Raw genomic sequence first — 20579 nt, 5'->3', positions numbered from 1 at the left:
TATGTATATTAATGGTATTTATATTTAAATTTCAGTCTAATTCTTTTTACTCACTTACCAAACAAGCCATATGTTAATGCAAATTTTAAGTTAAATTTAAATATTAAGTAAAGCATATTTCATTTGGATATAAAAGAAAATTCATATATTTATGTTTATAAAACTTAATTTTTTAATTAAAATTGAAATTGAAATTGAAATTCTCGCTCCGCCCTTAACCTCGGCAAAACATGGTTGATTAATTATCATGATATTCCAACTGGTGTTCCCTCTGCAAATAATGTATTTATCATGTTTGAAGATTCAATTATCACATGAAAGTAGAGATTTATGAAACAACGTATACCTGACATGCCAGATTTACCTGACGTAAATGAGCTTGTTTCCAATCCGAAATAGAAGGGGTATATATGATACAGTACAACCAGTTATAATTAATTGGTTGTATTGCAACATATTATAGGACTCTCTCTTTTTCACGATACTTAAAAAAGGGAACAAAACAGCCATTAGGTTGTTGAAATTGATAGTAGCCTTCTAGGGCATCCAATGAAGTGCATGATTAATGATATATATATATATATAGAAGTGATCTTTTAAGCCGTTGGTGGTATTGCACATGGAGGCCGCTCGAGAGCTGCAACTACAAACCAGAGGTTGGTCACTCACCCAACTTAATTGATTAGAAATTTATCGTGCGGGTTCATCATACATCTGCCTATTCTCACTGCTATTAGTTTTCCGAGTAGATTGAAAATATCTAAAATTAGTATGCTTCTTTCACAAGATCGGAAAAATACAAAGTGAATAATTACGTAAGTAAACTCAAGAACTGGGAACTACTTGATTTTTTCAAATGTTTGATTGAAGAACTAACAAATAAATAAATAGAAAGTCACAATTTTCAAGATTTAAGCAGGTGATTATTATGGTGGGATGTTGTGCTAGTTACACTTTTTTTTTTGTTAAGTAGAAAGATAGAGAATGCTTTTCCATTTTACCCGAGCATGACAATATATATGAAATTAGAATATTAGATAAAATAACATATATTAATTAATTAATTAGCTCAGCTTTGGCAGCAATCATTCCAAATGTATCTTCCTTGAGAAGATTAAAGTATTATTTCTATAATTGCAATCGATTTGATTCTCCAGAAGTCTTTGAATCTAATATTTTATTAATTTGTTAACTTCACCAGTTGACGGCAGAAAATGGGGACTTCCAAAGCTAATACACTACAAATGGTGGCTTCGTGTGATTCTCTACATACTCTTTCTTCTTGTTGGCCAAACAGCTGCTATTCTACTAGGAAGGTTTTACTATGACAAAGGTGGAAATAGCAAATGGATGGCAACATTTGTTCAATCAGCTGGCTTCCCAATTCTCCTTCCCCTTCTGTTTTTCTTCCCATCTTCCACCAAATCAAACAGCGATCCGGTTGCTTCTTCCTTCACAACTAAGCCAAAACTCACCACCCTTCTGTTTCTCTACGCCGCATTTGGCCTGCTATTGATAGGTGACAACATGATGTACTCATACGGACTATTATACGTTCCTGTTTCTACTTATTCTCTACTTTGTGCAACCCAATTGGCCTTTAATGCATTCTTCTCCTACTTTCTCAATTCACAAAAGTTTACTCCTTTCATAATCAACTCCTTATTCCTTCTCACAATTTCATCCTCACTTCTTGCAGTCAATGCAGACTCTGATAACACTACTGGCATTAGCAGAGGAAAGTATGTAATCGGGTTTTTATTCACAGTAGGAGCATCTGCGTTATACTCATTATACCTTTCCTTGCTGCAGCTTTCTTTTGAGAAGGTTATAAAAAGAGAGACATTTTCTGTTGTTTTGGATATGCAAGTATACCCATCTTTTGTTGCAACGTGTGGCTGTGTAGTGGGATTATTTGCCAGTGGAGAATGGAAAGGTTTGTCAAAAGAGATGAAAGAATTTGAAGAGGGCAAGGCATCCTATCTAATGACTCTGATTTGGACAGCAGTTACATGGCAAATTTCATCCGTGGGTTTATTGGGGTTGATTTTTGAGGTATCTTCTTTATTTTCCAATGTCATTAGTACTTTGGCATTGCCTATTGGTCCCATTTTTGCTGTGATATTTTTCCATGATAAGATGCAAACGGTGAAGGTCTTTGCCATGCTGTTAGCAATCTGGGGCTTTGTTTCCTATATCTATCAGCATTATTTAGATGACTCTAAATCTGATGCAAACAAAACCAAATCCAATGAGGTTTCTGGGTCAGCTAGAGAGATTTGTTGACAGTTCTTACATGGAAAATTTACAGTTTGGGAACACAATTGAGATGGTAACATGAATTTCTTGCGTTGATGTCTGAATATAAGGTGCTCTTTAGCTTTATTAATTGCTCGTCCACATGACTATTATATGTACAGACTTCAGAACTTCCTTTTTCTTTTCTTTTTTGGATTGGAATGCCAAATTCTTTTGCTGTATATTGTACTGTTAAAGAATTTTACGTTTACCATTCTCCAAAGTTTATAACGTATGATATATTTACTTTTTTGTATCATATATAATTTTGTTTCTCTCTTACTGCAAGTGTTGAGAATAAAAGAAAAAAGTGAAGCATACAAACTCTATGAACTAACCCCTGACTGCAAGTCAATAAAGATAATTCCAGAATTCCCTTCGTTTTCTTTGTAGTCCCACGCTCATTATATATGGAGGAGGAGGCTGATAAGCGTGGACTGCAAAACAGAAAGGAAGGGAAGAAGAAAAGCATTCCTTTCCCGGCCTTTTGGCTAAGATCAAGGCTAGTATCTGTTCTTTTCAGTTTAATATCTGATATTATGACATTTGCTGCTGGATTCCTCGAGCGTCAGCTAGAGTACTGGCAGAATCTATCGAATTTTTATTAATGCCGTCTCAATTCACAAGTTAATCATATGAGATACGCAAATAATAGTGTTACACATGATTTTATAATATTATTGGAATAAATTAAAACTGATCTAAAAATTGCTTCAGCTTAAAGGATTTAATCAATATAATTGATACTATTATTACTTATTAGACAACATTATGGTTTCCTTTGAACTCGAATATTACAAATTGGATAACATCATAACGGGAAGAAATTTATGAACACACATGATTTTTTTTTTTAAAAAAAAAATTAGAATGTAATGATCCATAAAGTGTATGACAGCTATTTGCTTAAAGGATTTAATAAATATAATTAATACTATTATTACTTATTAGACAACATTATGGTTTCCTTTGAACTCGAATATTACAAATTGGATAACATCATAACGGGAAGAAATTTATGAACACACATGATTTTTTTTTTTAAAAAAAAAATTAGAATGTAATGATCCATAAAGTGTATGACAGCTATTTTATCACAAGGAAAGCTAAACCTGGTAGCTTAGATAATTTATGATTTGAATGTGGTAAAAGCATCTAGCCATGTGTTATAATAATGTCACTGTGCATAACTTTGTCTTTCGCCATCGACGAGAACTGAGTGTTTTATTATTATTATTATTATTATGGTTGAAATCTGATCAAGGAAAGTAAGGCTTTATATATGATGAAATAAGTAGTGAAGAAAATCACCTAAAATAACGTTTTAGATCTTTTGTGGATTTAGTTTCAGATTGGTAAAAACCAAAGCCCAAATCCTGAGGCCCAAACAGTGAGAAGAAACAGAGCCCATCTACTGAAATAAAATATGGCGGTATTCCCATTTGAGCAACATGGACAATATATCAAAAATAAAAATAAAAATAAAAAATAAGATAATATACATTATATGTTTTAACAACCGTAATATAATTGAACTCCTTTTGGGTAACCACAGGGCATACACTTTACTTGCCGTTCATTTACTATATTTTAGGGAATAAACAGGTTAGATTTCACTTGAATTCATTACCAACAATGGTATAACCATTATAGATTTACGTAATGATCCTCGTCATTTACAAAATCATGATTGATATAATTTGAGATGGGTCTGACTCTTCATCCAATAAGGCCTTATTGAATGTGAGGATTACCCCCTCTTATAAATCAGTAGGTTTGAGTGTGACTAGTCGGTGTGGGACTCTAATATTTCCTCTCACGGTCAAGCCCATACGTGATAAAATTTTAGGTGGGTTTGACTCCTCACCCAATAAGGTATTGTTGAATGAGAGGATTACCCCCTCTTATAAACTAGTAAGTTTGAGCGTGCCTAGTCGGTGTGGGACTCTAACACTTCCTCTCAATGTCAAACCCTTATGTTGGGTAATGTCTGTTATTGGAGGTAGTTGTCGGCTCTAACTCTTCACCCGCTGGTCAAGCACTCAGCTCAATTGAACCTGGGCTCTAATACCATGATAGAATTTGAGGTGGGTCTAACTCCTCACCCAATAAGGCCCTGTTGAATGAGAAGATTACCCCCTCTTATAAACCAGTATGCTTGAGCGTGTCTAGTCGGTGTGGAACTCTAACACTCCCCTTCACGGTTAAGCCTATATGTTGGGTCATGTCTGTTAAATGGAGGTAGTTGTTGACTCAAAGTACTCCTCACTAGTTAGTCAAGCACTCGGCTCAACTGAACCTGGGCTTTGATACCATGATAGAATTTGAGGTAGGTCTGACTCCTCACCCAATAAGGCCTTATTGGGTGAGCAGTCATGCCCACCTCAAATTCTATCATAGTATCAAAGCCCATATTCAATTGAGCTGAGTGCTTGACCAGCGGGTGAGGAGTTAGAGCCAGCAGCTACCTCCAATAACAAGCGTGATCCAACATATTGTTGGAAATCTGAATCTGCTCTAATATCATGTTAAAAATCGGAGGAGTAAAAAAACATTAAAAAAATAAAGAACAACACACAAAGGCACACGAAATTTTACGTGGTTCGGCATAACTTACCTACATCGCAGCGGATGAGAGAGTTTTCATTATAATAATATGAATACGATACAAGTGTTTCATCACACCATCAACCTAGTTCCTTTACTTAAGAGGACATCCCATTCCTATGGTGTTTAATACCCCTTGGTATTTACGCGATACCCGTAGTACCCTTACATCAAAACCCCTTGTATCCTCATATTATCTCTTTCTCTTATTTCCTCTCTCATAACTTTGAATTGATTCTAACCCCTCTATTTATAGGTAAAATAGAACATTCTTTTTCTACTAAGATTTATATTTCTAATCCTAATAGGACTCCTCTAATTTAATTCATTATCCTATTTTAACTCTAAATAAAATCCTAAATCAATTCTTCTTTCCTAGTAAAACTCAAAGTAAAAGGAAAACAAATATTCTCAATTACAAATTCCTAAACTAGAAATTTGCCTAAAACATAAATTTCTTTTTTTTCTTGTTTGCCTTTTCTTCTTGATTGCCTTTTCTTCATCAATTACCAAAAAGTGTTCACATTCCAACACTCCTCCTTGAACTTTTTTGGTAATTCATCTCCTAAGCTTGTTCTTCATTCTCTTACTCCTCATTTCTTCTACAACTTCAGCCTTTCACCCTTAGTGTTAGCTTCTTCTTCTTCAACCCACTATTGGTTTCTTCTTCTCTCCAACCTGTGTTAGAGTCTCTTCATTTCTTTCTCATGTTCATCTTCTCAAGAGCATCCTTCCTGCCTGATGTGAGAATTTTGGAGTTGACCACCCTACCTACCTTCATCAGCTTCGGGCGCTCGGCGTGACACTCTCTCCCACTCAAATCCAATGACACCTTTGTCGTCGTGGCCACCCTGCCTACCACTCCCTTGTGGCACTTGGTGTGAGTCGGGTCTAAGATAGTTTGGCTATGATAGGCCCCAAGTTTCATCTCCCACGAGTCCTTTAAGAAAATAAACTCTAATACCATGTTGGAAATTTGAATCTACTATGATACCATGATATAATTTGAGGTGTGTCTGACTCCTCACCCAATAAGGCTTTGTTGAATGGGAAAATTACCCCCTCTTATAAACTAGTGGTTTGAGCGTGCCTAGTTGATGTAGGACTTCAACACTCTCTCTCTAGGACTTTAACACTCTATCTCATGGTCAAGCTCATATGTTAGGTCATGCCTGTTATTGGAGATAGTTGTCGGCTCTAACTCGTCACTCGCTAGTCAAATACTCAGCTCAACTGAGCATGAGCTCTGATACCATGATAGAATTTGAGGTGGGCATGACTGCTCACCCAATAAGGCCTTATTGTGTGAGGAGTCGAACTCACCTCAAATTCTATCAATGATCTCATTATTTTACGCAAAACGGTTTAGTAGTCGCTTTCTTCTTTTAATTCATTGATGGAGTTGCCAATGAAATTGTTTTGAAGTGGTCCTAGTTGGTGTTACAACTCAAAAGCAAGCACTAAATGTGGTGAGGGGAAAGTAAGATGAGAAGAGAAAACAATTGATATGCTTTTGAAACATGAAGAAACAAAGATATACAGCCCCTTGTGGCCTTGTCTTCTAAATCCTACTAATGGATGTTCTACTCACCTCACACAATTTGCCTGTGTATTTTGTTCCAACATGTGCGCTTATACAATTGCTGGGGCCTTCTCTCAACCCTAGCCTGTATTAATGGGTTTTTTTTTTTTTTAATGATTAAAAGTGTCTAAATCAGTTTACGCGCATCTTAACTAATCTCTCGAGATCCTGAAGTTAACCATTGACTAAAATTAACGATCAAGTATACCTCCAGTAGTCATCCTTATTAGCAACCAAGGTGGATTGAACTCAAAATCTCCGAGTTGACCACTCGACCATCCAACGTCAGTGGTGGTTAATTTCACTCTCAAATTAATCTTAGAGGAATAAACACTTGTTTATTGATGATAATATATTTTCCTTTTAATATATTTTTTCATTAACCGTAAATTTTGTTGAAACAAAAATCAAATGGGTCGGGATGGATGAGGTGGACACATATAATTAGTTGGTAGAAAATTAACTTCTTACTACTGTTACAATTTCTGAATAAACTTTATAGACAACTTAGGGTATAGGCACCTATATATTCTGGATCCATCATTCGAGTTGAAAGTTTGAAAAGAGGAAAATGCATGCGCATGTTACGGCACGCTTGAAAATTATGTCGGCCTGGTAAGTCAGCTACTGAACTTTATGGCACTATCGTTCTATGTATACTGCCCAAATTTCCAAGGAGTGGGGTAGTAGTAACTAAAAATTTCATGATCAACAGTAGCACAAACTTTGATTGGACTGTCTTAAAGGTAATGTCATGACGCACAACTCAAGCATTATCTTATTGACATTATACATTGAATGATTAATTGCAGGATCGAATTGTGACCGAAGCATAATGGTTGTGTTGTATTGTATTGGAGCTAATGCCAATCAATCTGCATGTGGTTTCAGTTGTTGCACGTATTTTCTTTAATGAATTGCGTACATTGCCAGGATATACACATTAGGAAGTCCGAAATCAGATCATCACCATATATGTAACAAAAGGGCAATTATAATATTGATAAATTGTATCTNACCCCTCTATTTATAGGTAAAATAGAACATTCTTTTTCTACTAAGATTTATATTTCTAATCCTAATAGGACTCCTCTAATTTAATTCATTATCCTATTTTAACTCTAAATAAAATCCTAAATCAATTCTTCTTTCCTAGTAAAACTCAAAGTAAAAGGAAAACAAATATTCTCAATTACAAATTCCTAAACTAGAAATTTGCCTAAAACATAAATTTCTTTTTTTTCTTGTTTGCCTTTTCTTCTTGATTGCCTTTTCTTCATCAATTACCAAAAAGTGTTCACATTCCAACACTCCTCCTTGAACTTTTTTGGTAATTCATCTCCTAAGCTTGTTCTTCATTCTCTTACTCCTCATTTCTTCTACAACTTCAGCCTTTCACCCTTAGTGTTAGCTTCTTCTTCTTCAACCCACTATTGGTTTCTTCTTCTCTCCAACCTGTGTTAGAGTCTCTTCATTTCTTTCTCATGTTCATCTTCTCAAGAGCATCCTTCCTGCCTGATGTGAGAATTTTGGAGTTGACCACCCTACCTACCTTCATCAGCTTCGGGCGCTCGGCGTGACACTCTCTCCCACTCAAATCCAATGACACCTTTGTCGTCGTGGCCACCCTGCCTACCACTCCCTTGTGGCACTTGGTGTGAGTCGGGTCTAAGATAGTTTGGCTATGATAGGCCCCAAGTTTCATCTCCCACGAGTCCTTTAAGAAAATAAACTCTAATACCATGTTGGAAATTTGAATCTACTATGATACCATGATATAATTTGAGGTGTGTCTGACTCCTCACCCAATAAGGCTTTGTTGAATGGGAAAATTACCCCCTCTTATAAACTAGTGGTTTGAGCGTGCCTAGTTGATGTAGGACTTCAACACTCTCTCTCTAGGACTTTAACACTCTATCTCATGGTCAAGCTCATATGTTAGGTCATGCCTGTTATTGGAGATAGTTGTCGGCTCTAACTCGTCACTCGCTAGTCAAATACTCAGCTCAACTGAGCATGAGCTCTGATACCATGATAGAATTTGAGGTGGGCATGACTGCTCACCCAATAAGGCCTTATTGTGTGAGGAGTCGAACTCACCTCAAATTCTATCAATGATCTCATTATTTTACGCAAAACGGTTTAGTAGTCGCTTTCTTCTTTTAATTCATTGATGGAGTTGCCAATGAAATTGTTTTGAAGTGGTCCTAGTTGGTGTTACAACTCAAAAGCAAGCACTAAATGTGGTGAGGGGAAAGTAAGATGAGAAGAGAAAACAATTGATATGCTTTTGAAACATGAAGAAACAAAGATATACAGCCCCTTGTGGCCTTGTCTTCTAAATCCTACTAATGGATGTTCTACTCACCTCACACAATTTGCCTGTGTATTTTGTTCCAACATGTGCGCTTATACAATTGCTGGGGCCTTCTCTCAACCCTAGCCTGTATTAATGGGTTTTTTTTTTTTTTAATGATTAAAAGTGTCTAAATCAGTTTACGCGCATCTTAACTAATCTCTCGAGATCCTGAAGTTAACCATTGACTAAAATTAACGATCAAGTATACCTCCAGTAGTCATCCTTATTAGCAACCAAGGTGGATTGAACTCAAAATCTCCGAGTTGACCACCCGACCATCCAACGTCAGTGGTGGTTAATTTCACTCTCAAATTAATCTTAGAGGAATAAACACTTGTTTATTGATGATAATATATTTTCCTTTTAATATATTTTTTCATTAACCGTAAATTTTGTTGAAACAAAAATCAAATGGGTCGGGATGGATGAGGTGGACACATATAATTAGTTGGTAGAAAATTAACTTCTTACTACTGTTACAATTTCTGAATAAACTTTATAGACAACTTAGGGTATAGGCACCTATATATTCTGGATCCATCATTCGAGTTGAAAGTTTGAAAAGAGGAAAATGCATGCGCATGTTACGGCACGCTTGAAAATTATGTCGGCCTGGTTAGTCAGCTACTGAACTTTATGGCACTATCGTTCTATGTATACTGCCCAAATTTCCAAGGAGTGGGGTAGTAGTAACTAAAAATTTCATGATCAACAGTAGCACGAACTTTGATTGGACTGTCTTAAAGGTAATGTCATGACGCACAACTCAAGCATTATGTTATTGACATTATACATTGAATGATTAATTGCAGGATCGAATTGTGACCCAAGCATAATGGTTGTGTTGTATTGTATTGGAGCTAATGCCAATCAATCTGCATGTGGTTTCAGTTGTTGCACGTATTTTCTTTAATGAATTGCGTACATTGCCAGGATATACACATTAGGAAGTCCGAAATCAGATCATCACCATATATGTAACAAAAGGGCAAGTATAATATAGATAAATTGTATCTGTATCATAAACTTGTGAACAAATGTATTCATTCATCCAAGAGAAAGGGAAATACATATGTATTCATAATTCATCACGGCAACATGTAATGTAATGTGCCTTCAATACAAACTGGCGTCCTGCTGACTGTAGAAGACAAAATACATAAAATTCATAAGATTATAAGTAGCGTAAGAAAGGAGAGGGAAGATGATCAGCTTAGAATAAAAGCAAATTCCTAATTCACATTTAAGGGATCCATATTGGATCCCTAGGACTGAAGAATGATGCCGTCACATGAGAGTTAAGCAACTTAAGCGCAGCATTAGACTTGATGCAGCGTGGGGTCTTATATTGATTGATTGAACTGCCTTGGCTGATGCATAAATCCATCAATGCTTCAAAAGTACCAGGCTCTACCACACGTATCTCAAGAGGTCCCACAGACTTATCGTATGCACGGCATCGCCTATACACATAATCAAGTTGTTCTTCCACAGCAATGCAACAATCTTTAAGTACATTTGCATCAAGGGGGATTGCTGAATATACATGTTGAATCTCCCAATACAATACATAGTGTCCAGGCACAGTCGACGCATCAGCATAGCTAGTATATTCCAAGAGTAGAGCATTGTATGGTTCCAATAATTTTTTGGCTTTTGTAATGCTTTTGTGTAGATCTTCTTCGTTTGTTTTGTCAATGTCAATGCTCAGAACAACGTTCCTCCTGCAGATGAATCGGAATTGGGGGGCTTGATTGTGGAATCCAGTCACTTGGAGTACATCACCAATTCGATATCGATATAGTCCTGTCTCATTTAAAACATTAATATTTTTAACGGGAGAAAGATTAATAGTTAATACAATAATGCAACATGCAATGATTAACAAAAAGATAGAATAATGAAAGATTATATTCTCACCAGCAAAAGTAGTAATCACTAACTCATAGTAACAGCCGACTCTAACATCCACCAAATCCACAAGCTTATCCATGGGCACCTCCTTTTCTTCATCAATGTCCATAAAAAGCGTACCATTCTCTCCCAAGGGTATAAATTCAAAGTAACCCATGTTAGGCAACAGGGTAAATGCTACATCATCTGGATGACTCAAGGGTTTCAAGTTTACTCCGAAGTAACATTCAGAAGAAGCATACATGGTACACACCAAAGGCAATTTTCCTTCACTATAATACTCCAGTGATGGTATATATTGTGCCATAGAACCAGTGACCACGGCCTCAATGTACTTAGCCTTAGGCCAAAGCTGGCACAATATTCCCTTCCATGATGAACGGCTACAGATCTCCTCGATCTCATCAGCAAGACTTGGATTTGGAGTTGAAAGTATGGACATCATTGATGACCGGCATCCCGGGTCTGTGATCATAAGGTCAAGATGACCGGAGCGGATATCATTGGATAATTGAATCCATTTACGTTCAAGAAAAGATATGGCTCGGAGAAAAGCGGAGGCAAATACAGCTCCTAGTCTCATGACTTGATGACGATGGACTAGACCGGCTAGCAACTGACAGTACATGCTTTGGTTGCTATCAATGCATAAGATGGCTTGATCTGGACTAGTGAAATCGTTATATGGGTCGCGGGTTCGACACTTGAAGTGTTTGCTTTTATAGTAGCTGGTGAGCACAGTGCGAGCTGGTAAACCACAAGGTGTGGACATTTCAACCTTGACAAAATAAAGAAACATGGCCTTGCCTTCATCTAGGCCGTGAACGTACCTGGGATTGAAATGACAATATAAGCATTATTGGAATCAAGAAGAAGTGCCTGCCTAGAACATTACTGGCTAAAGTTATCTTATCGTGTGATCTTCTATAAAGCTTTTTTTTTTTTTTTTTTTTTTTTTTTTTTTTTTTTTTTTTTTTTTTTTGCGGATCTTTTACGATCACTATATATAAGGATAATGGGTATAGATAATGCTGCTGATAATTCTGAAGGATATATATATAAAATGATTTGCGGGATATCTTATCATGCGTTACACGCCACTTGCACTTGTAAGTACAGGAAGTTCATGAATCCAGTGTTTTAACTTCAACGTCAATATACTCTAAACAAATAAAATTTCGTTGAATTCAGAATTATATATTTTGCATATAGATTCTTCCCGCTGGTACTATGTATAGTACACTACTATACCGAATTGATTCCTTCTCAAATCAATGTGGCTTTAATAACATTATATCATGATCGATATTATCGATGACACTGAATTTCTTATAACATTATTTTCATGAGTAAGGTGTTATAGTGTTATGCAAGAGGGGAAAAGGAGTTAGCCTTTTAGTTTAGCTCCTCAGTACCCTTCTAGAGATTACTAAAACTAACTGGTGTAAATATTGAAACTATGTCTACATGTGGATTCAAACACACAAAAAAAAAAAAAAAAAGAGAGAATGAGAAAAAACTGATAATAAATAAAGGGTGTAAAATTTTAACTGGTTCATGATAGGCGTGATGAGATTATAGAGAAAGGTGCGGCGGTCAAGATCTTCTTCTATTGATGGCATCAACTTAGGATCTCCGCCGGAAGTCCCTGAGCTGCATATATATGTACACAGAAAATCACCCTTGTGCATATATAAAGAGTTTAGCAGAAATAACAAGGTATAAGGGAAGAGATATCGTTACGTACCTGCATAACATTTCAATTATAGGTCGTCCGGTGATGAGAGAAGAGTCTTCTCCGTTAGAAATTCTCCGGATATAAGGATAAATATTCTTGTAGGTAATAACAGGGATGCATCGCTTGAACTCTGAAACGTCTTTTGAACCTTTCATATACTTCTTCATATATTCAGTTTCCACATTTTGGGTTAGGATCTCTTTCAAAATCATATTTTGTACTTCATCGGCCTTTGAAGTTAGCTTTTCAATCTCCTTTAATGCCTCCTCACCTTTGTACTCCAGTTTCTTCCCATATTCCATGATTGTGCCCGAAGGAAATGAGCACAAGGTTGAAGGAAAGTACGGGATGTAACTATACTCTCTGTTGATTAATTTGGTAGTCTATATATAACACAATTTTTTTTTTTTTTCGTTTCTATTGGAAATGTGCTTTTGTTTTTTTATCTCCACGTCATTGTACACGGTAATGATAATACTATAATCTTGTAAACAAAACAATAAATAATCCAATTTAATGCCATGGATTTATTTGATTTATCATCGGTAGCGTAGCTAGTTGGTGCACTTTTTATGAATACCGCACCCCATTTATGCTAGATGTCGTGGAAATTAAATAGAAAATTTCAAGATCGCAGTATCTGGTTCTGGTTCTACATCACGGATTATCCATCTACTTTTATAGTGCTCTTTTAATTATTATTGTCTCTGGAAAGCTAATAATATAATATTGTTCTTTACGGAATCTGCTCTTTCTCTCACTCAAAATCAGAATATTTAAACAAAATGGAAACCCTACATTAGTCCTTTCCATAGTTATACTCTGGATGTTAATTAAGAATATATTATAGTTATTAGATAGGTATATTGTATGAACTGATGATGGATGCATGAACCAAGTTGCGGCAGGTATCAAAAGGTCATTCAAAGCTCCTGTTAACTAAAGAAAAATTATTCTTAATACCATGTTAATGACCAAGGAATATTTGATTCCAACGAACAGTACACTGACATCGATAACCATAGACTAAAAGGGCTTGAAAAGAAAATAACCTTATCCAAAAGAGGATCAATTAAAATTAATTAACTACTTTCATAATCGACGTCTTTTAAACACAGCCAACAAAGTTATTGATATCCAGGGCATATCCATCTACGATCTTCAATTCGTGAATTGGTGGAGTGAACACATGATAATCCCGGCATAAAACCATACAATAGTCAATAGTGCAAGTGGCATAAATAAAATTGTATCCAGATGCGGCTTGACCTAGGAAGAATTGTGTTGGGATAGTGCAGGAGAAAGTAAAACTTTATACAATATGACTAGATGAACCACAAAGATGGAGAGAGTGCCATTATCTTAAATCATGCTGTTCTCCAATACCACATTGGAAGTATTCTCCGTACACTCACCACCTTTCTAATCCCAATAAATATATGTCCTTTCTGAATTCATATTAAATTTGTGTTACTGTATAAAATTTTCTGAAAACTAGACTTTATGTGATTTGATGATTACTTGTAAGACTCTCTCTATGTGACCAAGGAAAGAGGATGGAGGGTTTGTTATCGACGGGGAAGATAGAGAAGGAGATTCGTAAGTAGTAAAGATATAATTGTAAAATTTTGTTTAACTAACTTAACTATATATTCATCATATATTCAAAACAAGTTGTATAGGATCGTGAATGTACAAAATCAAATCATTCCGGATTGATATTTCAAAGATTATATTTAGATATGAATGAAATGTGCTTGTACGGCCAACTTTAACAACAAAAGTAGTTTCTTTTTTGGAGGATGAATATTATCCACACACTGTGTGGCTCATTAAGTGGATTGGATTTAGCGACGTAGGTGACCTATTTACAGTTGTTGTAATGTACTCAGACATATTACAATGTTTCGATGAAATATATTATTACACAGAATAATGAGTAAAAAAGAAACAATCAAAACACATTTATTTCGTTGTTTCAGTATTTGGGACTACTGCTTCTAACTCCATTAATGGACATTTATATTATATAATTAATATTAATAATACATATATTGGAATACAAAATTTTGCAAAAAGAGCTTCAATAATAGGACAAAGCAAGGGCAATTGCCTCATTCAACCATTGCATTATTGATAACGTTAAGATATAGTTCAGAATTTCAACTTGATTTTATGTTTCTGTTATCTTTGGGCTTTTAGCCCAAAATTTTGGTTACAGGTTCTTCAATTTTCCATGGCCCAAAACAGCCTCCGGATCGGAGTTCAGTTGAAGGTCTTTCCACATCATTTCCTGATAAACCTAAGCTAATAAGCAAGTTGGATTATAGGGAAAACATTGTTAGATTTATTAATACCGAAATGTGAATGGTAAAATCATTTTTAATGGATCACCATAACCTTAATCTCAAAACTCTTTATATGTGTATTCAATTTGAGAAAGGAAATTAATTATTAGCATTCCAATTTATCTATCTACCATAAGGAGTATTGTTTGTTCCCAAATTTTTATAATAACAACAATTATTTTTAAGTGTTCAATTGATTCGATAGGAAGTTTAATAGATCTTGAATTTGAATTTATTCTCGATTGTTAATAGAAGTAGGTACTAAAACTATTATCTGAATAATAGTTTCATGATTACGAAATATTAATTGAAGTATACGTAAACGTAACTGAATCAAGCAACCGGCCGTTAAAAAACAAAAAAAAATTCCTAACAACTCGAAAATGGAAATAGTTGTGACGTGACTTAATAACGGTCTTTGCCGTAGGAAAGCAATCCGCTGTCGTTTCGGACTGGAAGCACAACAAAATGTCTGGAAAGAGTCGAGATAAAGCGTATTTGGTGGAGGTACGTGGGAAACTGAATGGCTGTGGCTGCTCTAAGCCAGCAACTGCTCTGCTTCTCAACTTCAACAAAAACAAGAACTACAACTACAGCAAAACCATGGTTTCCCAACTCTACTACCCTTTTCAATTCTCTAAAGAAGACTCATGCCTCTTTCATTTCTTCTTCTTCTTCTTCTTCTTCCTCTTCTACTTCTCCGTCTTCAGAAACCAATGCAGAAACAGCTGAGTCTTGTGTCAATCTGGGCCTCTCTCTATTCTCAAATGGACGAGTATGTACTTATACTTTCACTATTTCAATCTTTACAATTCCTTATTTCCAAATTTTTGGACTCTAATTGTGGTTCTGTGACGTGGGTTTGTGGATTTTTTGTCCAACATTGATGTTCGTTCACATTTTATCGCAATTGTAATCACTCAGTGGTTGAAATCAGCGGTTTTATCAAATCTATGAAATGATTGTGGAATACTTAGCTTTTTCTGTCATTTCATAACAATATTTTTTCTGTTATTTCATAATAATATTTTGCACCAGTTTCTAAAATGCATGACCTGTAAATAGTTGGTTTTTTTTTTATCACTAGCCTTCTTCATGTAGGCCTTACATTATCCAGTATTTTGTATCTGGTATGTAATGTGGACTATTTTCTTGCTAAGCTTTATGGAATCTGAACAGTATTGAAGATTTTTTTTTTCCTCATGATTCAATTGCTTGCCAAGAGAATATTGTTGTAATAGTTACATTTGTGAGACAGTCGTATAATTGAACTCATTTCAGGTTCTTCAATGTCAGCAATAGCATGTCCTTGCGTGCTATGCTTTTATTTAATTATTTTGACTGATTGTTAGATACTTATATTTAGCGAAACTTTTCTAGCGATCTGTTTTTTATGACGTGGAACTTTATCATACTGTATAAAACTGTATATGAATTTAATATCAAGTCTGTGATTGTGGATTTTACAGGTTAAAGACGCCTTAATACAATTTGAAACAGCTCTTAGTTTAGATCCCAACCCATTGGAGGCTCAAGCTGCTCTATATAACAAAGCTTGTTGTCATGCATACCGGTATTAAGTCTACCTTTCTTTCCTGGATATGTATGGTTTTTCAATGTGTTTTTTTATTTATTATGTTCCCTAAGGCTGATTATTGTTGTTTCCCAAGTGACAAACAATGTCTCTTAAGTGCAAGCAATGTCTCTTCGTGGAAAAAAGAATGATCTCATGTAAATTTTATTAACTTATATGAGCTTCAGCTTAAAAGTCCGTCAAATTTTATGCTTCCTTCTCTCATGCCAAACTACCCAAGAAAAAATGGAGCATCCCTGCTAAAACTTAAGATTAGTCATCATGAAAAAATAGAGCATTTCTGCTAAAACTTAAAATTAGTTATTATCTTTCAGGAAAAGGCCTTTAGTGAGTCAAACATAGCAAAAGCGTATCTACAAATGTCTCAGCTTCCTCATACAAAAACACCATGTAAACATGATCTTGGTTTGTTTCCTTCTCTAGTTTTGTCTTTGGAATTTTGATTTTTGTTTTTACTTTGAGGAAGAGGGGAAGGAAAGAAAGCTGCTGACTGTCTACGTACTGCATTGAGAGAGTATAACCTGAAATTTGGCACAATTCTAAATGATCCTGACTTGGCCTCTTTTAGAGCTTTGCCCGAATTCAAGGAATTGCAGGAAGAGGTTTGTCTGTCATTTGGGCTGCTGTATTTGTTAATTTCTACTTATTTTACCAGCTGGAAGCTTTAGTTCAACTTGCTCTGTAGAGTTAAAGATTGCTTCTCATCTATACATTTTCTTAGTTTCTTGGATGCTGAAAGCAATAGAATCTTTAAATCCATAACTTCATTTGGTTATTGAAACTGCAACTGGTATATCTAGAAATTATTTGTTATGCTTACAGGCTAGGCTGGGTGGGGAAGATATAGGTTACAGTTTTCGAAGGGATCTCAAACTCATCAGTGAAGTCCAGGCTCCATTCCGTGGGGTTAGGAGATTTTTTTATGTGGCATTCTCTGCAGCTGCTGGAATCTCCTTATTCTTTACCATACCCAGGCTAATTCGTGCGATTCAAGGTGGTGATGATGCTCCGAATCTTTTAGAAACTGCTGAAAATGCTGCCATTAATGTTGGAGGTAAAGTAGTAGATTGTGCTATAATTATGATATATTTTGTCATTGGGTATATTTAATATTTTTTTTGGGGGGTAATTTAGGGTATATTTAATATTACCCAAATTGTTAGTGTTTTTAATATGTTTATTGGGGACATGCTTTATAAGTGGCTAATTTTTCTTTGGTGAGCGGAATTGAATTAGATACACTGGACTTTGTATATGGCTTTTTAACATGACTAAGCTATTGAATCAGCAATCTACAGGCATCATTGTTCTTGTGGCATTATTTTTCTGGGACAACAGGAAGGAGGAGGAACAACTTGCACAAATATCCAGAGATGAAACTTTATCAAGGTTGCCTCTGCGTCTCTCCACAAATCGCATTGTTGAACTTGTGCAGCTGCGAGACACTGTTAGACCAGTTAGTACCAACACTTCTTTTACCGCTCTTATTTTAACACTGTAATATTATGTTTTTCTTGTCATCATAGAATTTGTCCTAATTATTGAGTTGCCTGCTGTTCAGACTATTGCTTCATTATCCATTAGGAGTAGCATGAGATGTTTATATGTTCTCATATTTTTGGGTTTGGATATCTGTTCTACTAATTGATGGACATGTTGGAATTTTGATACTGGTAGATAAAAAAAGTTTTGTGGCTTGGCTGCTAGTGATTTTATGAAAGATTTGATATTATATTTGCATTATCAAAAATAGAAAGATTTTACTGTGTATCCAGATTCTAATTAACTGTTGTTTTCTTTTCCTTGTTAAGTATCACCTGATTGCATCTCATTTGTAACTTTAAGATAAAAGTTCCTTTTTTTACCAAACTGTACGTATCACTGTCTATAGTTAAATTTTTTAATCATATGGAGACTTGGTTTAGGTTATTTTGGCAGGGAAAAAGGAAACTGTTTCCTTGGCCATACAGAAAGCGGATAGGTTTCGAACTGAGCTCCTTAGACGCGGTGTTCTTCTAGTTCCTGTCATTTGGGGTGAAGGTAGGGAACCACAGATGGAGAAGAAAGGCTTTGGTCTTCGTTCAAAGGCAGCTGCTGCTCTTCCTTCTATTGGGGTAAGAAACAGAGATTCCCCATCAGTGAAGAAAAATGTCATGCACAGTGTTTCAAATTGCCATCAGGTGTATGGTTTCACTTAGTGCCCCCCAAAAAATTTCTTGGTCAAAGTCAAAACTCGGCCAAACATCATTAGCAGACTTTCAAATATTTTTTTTTTAATTTTTTTTTTCATTTATCATATATTTCTATGGTGTAAAAGAGATTTGTTCAACATATAGCTTTACGTTCCTGAAGTTTGCTCTGTTTCTCTTTTTGATGCTCCTGAAATTTGGTGTCTAGATATACAACTTATTGCATTGGATAATGTAACAAGTAGGGTATATTCTCTAGTAATGAATTTGACATGGGGGTTAGAATTGTGATGCATTTTTCTAATGTGCATTTGCCTTTCTTGACTCTGTATGTTAATCAACACTGCAGGAAGATTTTGAGAAACGAGCTCAGTCAATAACTGCAAAATCAAAATTGAAAGCTGAAATTCGATTTAGGGCAGAAGTTGTATCACCTGCTGAATGGGAAAGGTTTGGTGCTACTCTTTCTTGTTCACCACTTGTTTACTATCTGGTTGGAAAATTTTGTTTTATGGTGCATCTGTATGCAGTACATAAATCTGTTATCCTTTTGTTAGCTTTCCTTTACCTTTAAGAGGTTGAACTTGAAATATTGTTATCAATTATCCAATTATAATTGATGAACTCAAATTTTTTAATGGACTTTGCAACTGTTCTTTTTTGTTTGAATTTTGATATCCCTTGATTAAAGATTCCCTGTACTGATTTAGGTGGATCAGAGATCAACAAAAGTCTGAAGGAGTTACACCTGGTGAGGATGTCTACATAATCCTGCGCCTAGATGGTCGAGTTCGGAGATCTGGAAAAGTGAGTGGATGTGGACTGACCTCGTGCTACTTCTTTAATTGAAATAGAACTGGTTATTTATTAGCCTGCTTGGTAGGGAGATTTGGTAAATTACTACCACTTAGACTAAACTGTATACCCTGAAAAGTTTTTAAATTGCTGAGAACGTAGACTTCCCTTTTTTCATCTGCAAACTGCATTTCAAATGACGTAGGTCATTAAGAATCTGTTGTGTGACAAGCTCTAAATTTTTTAAAAGAGATTCTTGTGATCATTGTAATGAGGTTTTATGCATTTTGTCCATAATTTTATATTATAACTGTTGTCACTAATAAACTCTGATATATTTGAAGGGCATGCCTGACTGGCAACAGATTGTGAAAGAGCTGCCACCCATGGAAGCATTGCTAAGCAAACTAGAAAGATAAAGAGTTTTCTGCTTGCTAACTCTTGAAAGAGAGAAATTTGAACAAAAATCAGAAGTAATTCTCTTTGTGTATTTATAATTGTTATAGTGATTCTATATCATATTATTGTTCATGCCTAATGGGGTCTTCTCTTTTGTACAAGCGATGTAATGAGATAGATTGATCTCTTGGAACCCCTTTGTAAATCATATATAAGGGTGAAATTTTTAAGTAGAAAATAATTGAATTTTGGTTATGTTTGAGTCTATAATGAATATTTGTTATTTCATGTTTTTGTTGAGTTCGATTGCATGGTAAACGTTTTTTGGTTTTAAGTTTATGCCGTCTCTTTATAGACTATCTCTGTGATATGCCAAACTTTAACTTTTGCTGTTTTGGGAATTTAACTCAGTTTTCTTTACATGATTTGTTTCTTTTACTGTATGGGTACTCGGGTTACATGCCACTACACGAGGCACCATTATTACTAAATTTTATACATTTTATCATAGAGTAAACGACTTTCTCCCACCCAAGTAATGGGTTAATGATGTTTTTCATGCCAGGCTTCTAAAATGTCACTTTGTTACCTAAAAAACACATTTAATGACATTTTCTTATTAACCCCACCAATCGCTAGCCGATTTCAGCATCGTAGTAACCTCACACCGCTATTATTTTCTTCCCTAATCATCACTCACCAAAAACCCTCAAATCTTACTCTCATTAACCCCGTCAATCGCAAACAATTGAGAGA

At 35.4% G+C, this 20579-nt stretch overlaps 3 protein-coding genes and 1 pseudogene across 3 annotated transcripts; 3 read left to right on the top strand and 1 right to left on the bottom strand.

Moving 5' to 3' along the window:
• The first annotated feature begins 596 nt into the window (after window positions 1-596).
• Window positions 597-2364, top strand: LOC116139051 (probable purine permease 11). The gene is made up of 2 exons (XM_031424728.1): window positions 597-656; window positions 1202-2364. The coding sequence occupies exons 1-2, from the start codon at window positions 620-622 to the stop codon at window positions 2284-2286; spliced, it is 1122 nt and encodes a 373-aa protein (XP_031280588.1). The 5' UTR covers window positions 597-619; the 3' UTR covers window positions 2287-2364.
• Window positions 2365-2768: 404 nt separating this feature from the next.
• On the top strand, window positions 2769-2935 carry LOC116139055 (annotated as a pseudogene).
• Window positions 2936-9892: 6957 nt separating this feature from the next.
• Window positions 9893-12823, bottom strand: LOC116139034 (putative indole-3-acetic acid-amido synthetase GH3.9). Its single transcript, XM_031424716.1, has 4 exons — window positions 12508-12823; window positions 12312-12413; window positions 10767-11590; window positions 9893-10652 (listed from the first exon to the last, which is right to left on the bottom strand). Exons 1-4 carry the CDS (start codon window positions 12798-12800, stop codon window positions 10090-10092), a joined length of 1782 nt encoding a protein of 593 aa, XP_031280576.1. The 5' UTR covers window positions 12801-12823; the 3' UTR covers window positions 9893-10089.
• Window positions 12824-15354: 2531 nt separating this feature from the next.
• Window positions 15355-20084, top strand: LOC116139012 (protein LOW PSII ACCUMULATION 1, chloroplastic). Its single transcript, XM_031424691.1, has 9 exons — window positions 15355-15621; window positions 16316-16419; window positions 16907-17042; window positions 17263-17494; window positions 17739-17896; window positions 18366-18554; window positions 18979-19079; window positions 19340-19436; window positions 19769-20084. The coding sequence occupies exons 1-9, from the start codon at window positions 15370-15372 to the stop codon at window positions 19841-19843; spliced, it is 1344 nt and encodes a 447-aa protein (XP_031280551.1). The 5' UTR covers window positions 15355-15369; the 3' UTR covers window positions 19844-20084.
• Window positions 20085-20579: the final 495 nt, after the last annotated feature.

Source organism: Pistacia vera, unplaced genomic scaffold, assembly GCF_008641045.1.
Source record: "Pistacia vera cultivar Batoury unplaced genomic scaffold, PisVer_v2 Contig346, whole genome shotgun sequence".
Taxonomy (NCBI): domain Eukaryota; kingdom Viridiplantae; phylum Streptophyta; class Magnoliopsida; order Sapindales; family Anacardiaceae; genus Pistacia; species Pistacia vera.
This window is presented reverse-complemented; position numbering and strand designations above follow the sequence as displayed.

Coding starts and splice junctions, on each gene's coding strand:
- LOC116139051 (XM_031424728.1), top strand. CDS start 620: ATGGAGGCCGCTCGAGAGCTGCAACTACAAACCAGAG. Junction 657..1,201: donor GCTGCAACTACAAACCAGAG/GTTGGTCACTCA, acceptor TAACTTCACCAG/TTGACGGCAGAAAATGGGGA.
- LOC116139034 (XM_031424716.1), bottom strand. CDS start 12,800: ATGGAATATGGGAAGAAACTGGAGTACAAAGGTGAGGAGGCATTAAAG. Junction 11,591..12,311: donor ATCACGCCTATCATGAACCA/GTTAAAATTTTA, acceptor TTTCAATCCCAG/GTACGTTCACGGCCTAGATG. Junction 10,653..10,766: donor AGTGATTACTACTTTTGCTG/GTGAGAATATAA, acceptor TAAATGAGACAG/GACTATATCGATATCGAATT.
- LOC116139012 (XM_031424691.1), top strand. CDS start 15,370: ATGGCTGTGGCTGCTCTAAGCCAGCAACTGCTCTGCTTCTCAACTTCA. Junction 18,555..18,978: donor CTGCTCTTCCTTCTATTGGG/GTAAGAAACAGA, acceptor TCAACACTGCAG/GAAGATTTTGAGAAACGAGC. Junction 19,080..19,339: donor TCACCTGCTGAATGGGAAAG/GTTTGGTGCTAC, acceptor GTACTGATTTAG/GTGGATCAGAGATCAACAAA.